Below are 8068 nucleotides of genomic sequence, written 5' to 3'. Positions count from 1 at the left end.
CACTTCCCATGATCTGGTCTGACGCATCTCTCCATGGGATGTCCAACGTACTGTATGTCCAAATAAACCTCAAAAAGATAAAAGTCTGTATATGCTCCTAAAACTGTCCATTTCAACATAGACCTTGCTGAATGACATTGTCCATTTCCCAACAAAGTATCTGCACTTTTGGTAGTGCTTGTTGTTGTTGTGAGTTTGGCTGTAGGCTACGGCACTCTATCTCCTTTGGTCTCTTTCTCTCTCACAGGGGAACATAGTAGAACTGTACACAGCTAAATATCTAACTGAGAAAAATCTACTCTTACAATCCTCTTACAATCCATGTCAACAAAGGCCTTGTGTTGTCTGTCCAGTTTGAATCTTTTCAACATTGGGGAGGAGGGAGGAGGAGTCCCAGGTAGGAGAGGGAGAGAGAAGGATGAGGAGTTTACAGAGAAGAGGAGCTCTGGCTGTAGTGTCTCAGCACCAGTCGGTCGTACTTGACCTCGTAGGGCTCACAGAGGGCAGACTCGGAGGCTGGGGAGAGGGAGGGGGGCGAGCCGCTGGTTGAGCCCAGGGACGAGTCTCTAAATGGCGATGGCGGAGTCAGAGCAGCCAGCTCCTCCAGCTCTGTGGTCCTCGCCACCGAGGAACCAGAGTCCCCTGCGGTGCTGTCCATCAGACCAGCTGGCACCACCCTACTGCTCCCACAAACTACCCGGTCGTAAGCCACTCCGATAGGCCGATTCCCACAGGAAGTTGTGACGGCGGCCACCTCGGCGTAGGTGGTCACAGTGGAGGGCAGCTGCCTACCCCTGGGCAGGACGTAGGGAGGAGGGCAGGGGGTGGGACCCGGGTAGGGGGTGGGACCCGGGCCGGGGGGGAGGTGGGTGGGGCCGTCAGCAGGGCTCATGGTGGCTCCTCCTGGTGGCGAGCCTGGGAGCATCATGTTGTTGAGCTCGCTGATGTTGGCGGTGAAACGGTTAACCACACAGCTGATCTGGTCCATGATGGTGTGGCCCTGCGGCTGGTTACCGATCACCCCGACACCCGTACCGATGTCGCCCACACCCACGCCACCGACACCGCCCATGTTACAAACATTCACGCCGCCGCTGACACCACCTATCCTGCTAACGACGCCGCATCCGCCCCGCTGAGAGCGTTCGGACAGGTACTGGGGTACTCGTACCTCTTCGTCATCCTCTCCCACTTGGCAGCCTCGCGGCCCCCCTACACGGTGGCTGACAGTAGGCAGGGGCATGGGGGAGGGAGAGCAGGGCCGGTACGTGCTGGTAGGGGAGTAGTGCAGCTGCGGTGCCCTTTGAGGGTCTTCGTACTCCACTCTGATGCCCGTGTCGGAGAAAGGCTTGATGATGGCCGTCTGGTTGAGCTCCTCCTTCTTTTTGATGTGGACGGAGATCCTCTTCCACAGGGTGGGTCTGTAGCCACGCTCGTTCTGGGCCCACGTGACTGACTTCCCATTGGCACTGAGGAATGAGAGACACAAGACAGGGTTCCCACACCTTCTGAAACATCATATTCAAGCACCTTTCAAGGACTTTCAAGGACTCAATTCCTTCAAATTCAAGGGCCCACCACGGCATAGTTTGAGACAGATCTAGATGAGAACGTATATAATAGGAATGACCATGAACGGTTTTCAAATCTAACTAATTAACCTTAGTAACTAGTATGGTTGTTTTATTCCCTTCTACGTGTTCTATGTTACCTATATATATTTTTTAGAGAGAGAGAGAGAGAGAGAGAGAGAGAGAGAGAGAGAGAGAGAGAGAGAGAGAGAGAGAGAGAGAGAGAGAGAGAGAGAGGGGAATTCAAGCACTTTCAATGACCCATGTCGATTTTCGAAAACTTTTAAGGCATTGATTTGATTTCCCAATTCACAAACTTTCAAGGATTTCAAGGACCCGTGGGAACCCCGCCAGAGGAAAAGCACAGCAGGTTTACTACTGTACTACTGACCCCAATCCACGCCAGGGTTAAAATATACGGCATTAGCGGTGCTATCTATCAACTTACAGGGAATAAACATATGATAATGTTTCCTCATTACGGAGCAGAAGCCATGTTTCATGAGAGAAGGAAGACATGGAGCTTCTTAACTAATGAAAGCACACAGCTTTACGTACCTCCCTGCTCTCCACATCAAAGAACTGTTTTCATCAGGAGATGATTGACAGCTGAGGATAGTCCCGCCCAAAACGCCCAGGGCTTCAGGAGCATAATTACCCCCCTCAGCGGTTCCCACAGCAACACCTCTTTCCCCCCTCTCTCATTCCCTTCATCATGACTTCACATTCATTCATTCTTCTTCCACTACTTCCCTCCCTTCCATCCCTCCCTTCCTCCCTCCTTCCCTCCTGGAAAGTGAAATCTCTGGGCACCACTTCAAGGCCCTTGCCTCTCCTCTGGGAGTAGTCAACCCAAATGCAGAGAGCGAGCTACTGTCTGCTCCAGGAATGGCTTCTCGTGGCTTCACACCCACACAGAAGGTAATGGATTCAGGTCTGGGCTCTCTGGAGGGGAGCCTCCAAATGATGCTAATGTACTGTAGCTCCGAATACACTCTGTCGGAGGTTGATCTCAATGTGGGAGGTTTGAGCCTGAAATAACATCTCGTTGGTGTGGTGTGAGGTATTGGGAAGAGGATACCAATAAAACGGTCCTTTAGGTTGATGAGATTTTTTTTTTGACATAGTGACAAGTGACATATTTTGACAAGTGACATTATGTGACAGCTGCTGGTGACAGGGGGTAACAAGCCGGCAGACGATTTAATGTTCGGACTTTTATTTTGAGAAATTTATTTTACATACATTTCAGCGTTGTTGAAAATCAATCACACATTCGCTAGTCATCTAACACGGCTTGTTTTGTGAGCCTGCTAACAATCTAAAGTAGTGTTACAGTCAACTAGGTAGCAGTGGAGATTACTCACCGAATCCATTGCATTGCAATCTTTTGGCTTGACTAGCGAGTGTGTGTTGTGATCTTCGACTTGTTCCCCCTTTCACCGGCCGCTGCCACGTATGAGAGGAATATGAGTGGCCCTGCCCCTGCCCCTGTCCCCTGCCCCTGTCTCTGTCCCCTGCCCCTGTCTCTGTCCCCTGCCCCTGTCTCTGTCCCCTGCCCCTGTCTCTGTCCCCTGCCTCTGTCCCCTGCCCCTGCCTCTGTCCCCTGCCCCTGCCTCTGTCCCCTGCCTCTGTCCTCTGTCCCCTGCCCCTGCCTCTGTCCCCTGCCCCTGCCTCTGTCCCCTGCCCCTGTCTCTGTCCCCTGCCCCTGTCTCTGTCCCCTGCCCCTGTCTCTGTCCCCTGGCCCTGTCTCTGTCCCCTGCCCCTGTCTCTGTCCCCTGCCCCTGCCTCTGTCCCCTGCCCCTGCCTCTGTCCCCTGCCCCTGTCTCTGTCCCCTGTCCCTGCCTCTGTCCCCTGCCCCAGCCTCTGTCCCCTGCCCCAGCCTCTGTCCCCTGCCCCTGCCCCTGTCTCTGTCCCCTGGCCCTGCCTCTGTCCCCTGTCCCTGTCTCTGTCTCTGTCCCCTGTCCCTGTCTCTGTCCCTGTCTCTGTCCCCTGCCCCTGCCTCTGTCCCCTGCCCCTGCCTCTGTCCCCTGGCCCTGCCTCTGTCCCCTGGCCCTGCCTCTGTCCCCTGCCCCTGTCTCTGTCCCCTGGCCCTGCCTCTGTCCCCTGCCTCTGTCCCCTGCCCCTGTCTCTGTCCCCTGTCCCTGCCTCTGTCCCCTGGCCCTGCCTCTGTCCCCTGCCTCTGTCCTCTGTCCCCTGCCCCTGTCTCTGTCCCCCGCCCCTGCCTCTGTCCCCTGTCCCTGTCTCTGTCCCCTGCCCCTGTCTCTGTCCCCTGCCCCTGTCTCTGTCCCCTGCCTCTGTCCCCTGCCCCTGCCTCTGTCCCCTGCCCCTGTCTCTGTCCCCTGTCTCTGTCCCCTGCCCCTGCCTCTGTCCCCTGCCCCTGTCTCTGTCCCCTGTCTCTGTCCCCTGTCTCTGCCTCTGTCCCCTGCCTCTGTCCCCTGCCTCTGTCCCTGTCCCCTGCCCCTCCCTCTGTCCCCTGCCCCTGCCTCTGTCCCCTGCCTCTGGCCTCTGTCCCCTGCCTCTGTCCCCTGCCCCTGTCTCTGTCTCCTGCCCCTGTCTCTGTCCCCTGGCCCTGCCTCTGTCCCCTGCCCCTGTCCCCTGCCCCTGCCTCTGTCTCCTGCCCCTGTCTCTGTCCCCTGGCCCTGCCTCTGCCCCTGTCTCTGTCCCCTGCCCCTGTCTCTGTCCCCTGCCCCTGTCTCTGCCCCTGTCTCTGTCCCCTGGCCCTGCCTCTGTCCCCTGCCCCTGTCTCTGTCCCCTGCCCCTGTCTCTGTCCCCTGCCCCTGTCTCTGTCCCCTGTCTCTGTCCCCTGGCCCTGCCTCTGTCCCCTGCCCCTGCCTCTGTCCCCTGCCCCTGTCTCTGTCCCCTGCCCCTGTCTCTGTCCCCTGCCTCTGTCCCCTGCCCCTGCCTCTGTCCCCTGCCCCTGTCTCTGTCCCCTGCCTCTGTCCCCTGCCCCTGCCTCTGTCCCCTGCCCCTGTCTCTGTCCCCTGCCCCTGCCTCTGTCCCCTGCCCCTGCCCCTGCCTCTGTCCCCTGGCCCAGCCTCTGACCCCTGGCCCTGCCTCTGTCCCCTGCCCCTGCCTCTGTCCCCTGCCCCTGTCTCTGTCCCCTGCCCCAGCCTCTGTCCCCTGGCCCTGTCTCTGTCCCCTGTCCCTGTCTCTGTCCCCTGGCCCCTGTCTCTGTCCCCTGGCCCTGTCTCTGTCCCCTGCCCCAGCCTCTGTCCCCTGCCCCTGTCTCTGTCCCCTGCCCCTCCCTCTGTCCCCTGTCCCTGTCTCTGTCCCCTGCCCCTGCCTCTGTCCCCTGGCCCTGTCTCTGTCCCCTGCCCCTGCCTCTGTCCCCTGCCCCTGCCTCTGTCCCCTGTCTCTGTCCCCTGCCTCTGTCCCCTGCCTCTGTCCCCTGTCCCCTGTCCCTGCTTCTGTCCCCTGTCTCTGTCTCTGTCCCTGTCTCTGTCCCCTGCCTCTGTCCCCTGCCTCTGTCCTCTGTCCCCTGCCCCTGCCTCTGTCCTCTGTCCCCTGCCCCTGTCTCTGTCCCCTGCCCCTGTCTCTGTCCCCTGCCCCTGTCTCTGTCCCCTGCCCCTGTCTCTGTCCCCTGGCCCCTGTCTCTGTCCTATGCCCCTGTCTCTGTCCCCTGCCCCTGTCTCTGTCCCCTGCCCCTGTCTCTGTCCCCTGCCCCTGCCTCTGTCCCCTGCCCCTGCCTCTGTCCCCTGCCCCTGCCTCTGTCCCCTGCCCCTGCCTCTGTCCCCTGCCCCAGCCTCTGTCCCCTGCCCCTGTCTCTGTCCCTGCCTCTGTCCCCTGGCCCCTGCCTCTGTCCCCTGGCCCTGTCTCTGTCCCCTGCCCCTGTCTCTGTCCCCTGCCCCTGCCCCTGCCTCTGTCCCCTGCCCCTGCCTCTGTCCCCTGCCCCTGTCTCTGTCCCCTGGCCCTGTCTCTGTCCCCTGCCCCTGTCTCTGTCCCCTGCCCCTGTCTCTGTCCCCTGTCTCTGTCCCCTGGCCCTGCCTCTGTCCCCTGCCCCTGTCTCTGTCCCCTGCCCCTGTCTCTGTCCCCTGTCTCTGTCCCCTGCCCCTGCCTCTGTCCCCTGGCCCTGCCTCTGTCCCCTGCCCTTGCCTCTGTCCCCTGCCCTTGCCTCTGTCCCCTGCCCCTGCCTCTGTCCCCTGGCCCTGCCTCTGTCCCCTGCCCCTGCCCCTGTCCCCTGCCTCTGTCCCCTGCCCCTGTCTCTGTCCCCTGCCCCTGTCTCTGTCCCCTGCCCCTGTCTCTGTCCCCTGCCCCTGTCTCTGTCCCCTGCCCCTGCCTCTGTCCCCTGCCCCTGTCTCTGTCCCCTGCCCCTGCCTCTGTCCCCTGCCCCTGTCTCTGTCCCCTGGCCCTGCCTCTGTCCCCTGCCCCTGCCTCTGTCCCCTGGCCCTGCCTCTGTCCCCTGCCCCGTGCCCCATGACCCCCTGTACCTGACGTTGTCCTGCCCAGAGCCGCGGCGTTTGAACAGTTTGGCCATGCTGCTGGAGGCCTTGGCAGCGGTCTTGGCGTTGCCCACATGCATGCGCACCACCGTGGAGGTGGTGAAGGCACTGCGCACGTTCTTCTCTGGCTTCGCCAACATGATGTACACCTGACCATGACAACCGTTATCATCTTCATCATCAGCAGCACCATCATCATCATCATCATCATCACCATCATCATCATCATCATCATCATCATCATCACCATCATCATCACCATCATCATCATCACCACCATCATTATCATCATCATCATCATCACCACCATCATCATCATCACCACCATCATTATCATCATCATCATCACCATCATCACCATCATCATCATCATCATCACCATCATCATCATCATCACCACCATCATCATCATCATCATCATCACCACCATCATCATCATCATCATCATCATCATCATCATCAGTAATACTAATAAAATCAATAGATACATGCTGAATGAATAGATACATAATTAGTATATTAACAATCTGTGTGTGTGTGTGTGTGTGTGTGTGTGTTTATACCCTACCTTGGGAGCGAACATGCAGCACAGTGCCACCGTAGCGCTGAGGCTGACACTGAAGCACATGGTGATGATCTTGTAGTTGGAGCCAAAGTATATGGGAACGAAGGCCAGCCAGATGATACAGGTTGTGTACATTGTGAACGCAATGTACTTGGCCTCGTTGAAGTTAGCCGGGACATTCCGAGTCTGAGAGAGAGAGAGAGAGAGAGAGAGAGAGAGAGAGAGAGAGAGAAACAGAAATAGATTAATTGACTGTGGTCCTTGTGAAATAAAGATATCATTGGCCCTTTAAAACAAAACGCATTATCAAACTCCTCCCTGTCGATGATCTAAGTAATTTTTTACATTTGCATTTACATTTTTGGCATTTAGCAGACGCCTTATTCCAAAGCGACTTACAATCAATACATTTGACTAAGCAAGTGAATCATCAATCCACCAGTCGTAGCAGGAAGAGTAATCCAGCTCAGGCCCGGGGCCATTGGCAGTCTCTGTGATAGAAGGAAAAACCTTCTTCTATTACCTTCTTCTAAACCTAGGGTTAGGGTCATTTTTATACAGACACTGGAGAAACAGAGAAACAGTACAAGGGGGGCAGTAGAAGTTTTTAGGAGACACATTAAAGGGCCGATTGAAAGAAGTCGATTGAAGCACCTTGAAAGCGTAGAAGGTACAGCTGAGGATGAGCAGGCCGTTGTATCCCAGCGGAGCCACCACTCCCAGAGTGGTCAGGTTGCAGATCAGGTGCACCTCGCGGATACTAGGGTAGTCATAGATCACCTATGGGGGGGAAATGGAGAGGGAGGAATGGATTCTATACAAGCACATGGCAGGGCCGTCTGCTGTTAAAGCACAGACAGTACTGAGAGACTCACTCGCCCGCCCACACAGCCACACGGCCACACACGACACTCACACACACACACACGACACTCACACACACACACACGCACGCACGCACGCACGCACGCACACACACACACACACACACACACACACACACACACACACACACACACACACACACAACACACACACACACACACACACACACACCTGCGGAGGCTCCATGACGAAGAGTGCTACTATAATCCCCAGCTGTAGTAGTATGAGCAGAGAGGCGATGACCAGTTGGGCACAGGCAGACATGAACCGAGGCTTCTTGGTACAGATCTTCTTCTTACTTCCTGCCAGGATCCGCGCGATACGATTGGTCTGAAACAACCACCATAACAACAGATCACACACCTCTCTGCTATATGATTGGTCTAGAACAACCACCATAACAACAGATCACACTCCATTCTGCTATACAATTGGTCTGGAACAACCACCATAACAACAGATCCACACTCCACTCGTCTGTATATCGACCAAGCTTTATAAGATTGACGGCCATTAGGTGTTCTGCTTAACACATTCAGATTGAACTGAATGGCGACATCTTGATTGTTGTGCATTGATACTCACAACACCATGTAAAAATATTA

At 56.7% G+C, this 8068-nt stretch overlaps 1 protein-coding gene across 1 annotated transcript in view; it reads right to left on the bottom strand.

Annotated features, from left to right (window-relative positions):
- Positions 1–427: 427 nt before the first annotated feature.
- The window catches only part of LOC308174881 (metabotropic glutamate receptor 5-like), a gene marked incomplete at both ends in the record, with an annotated part of 32143 nt that continues 24502 nt past the window's right edge, over positions 428–8068 (bottom strand). Inside the window, 5 exons of the mRNA XM_080549991.1 lie at positions 428–1469; positions 6002–6162; positions 6582–6764; positions 7233–7358; positions 7635–7793. Of these exons, the coding sequence (XP_080406117.1) occupies positions 428–1469; positions 6002–6162; positions 6582–6764; positions 7233–7358; positions 7635–7793 (1671 nt within the window). The remainder of the gene's footprint in view (positions 1470–6001; positions 6163–6581; positions 6765–7232; positions 7359–7634; positions 7794–8068) is intronic.

Source organism: Nansenia antarctica, assembly GCF_963989245.1.
Source record: "Nansenia antarctica genome assembly, chromosome: 20".
Lineage (NCBI taxonomy): Eukaryota > Metazoa > Chordata > Actinopteri > Argentiniformes > Microstomatidae > Nansenia > Nansenia antarctica.
Note: the sequence above shows the minus strand (reverse complement) of the source record. Positions and strands in the feature narration are given on the sequence as shown.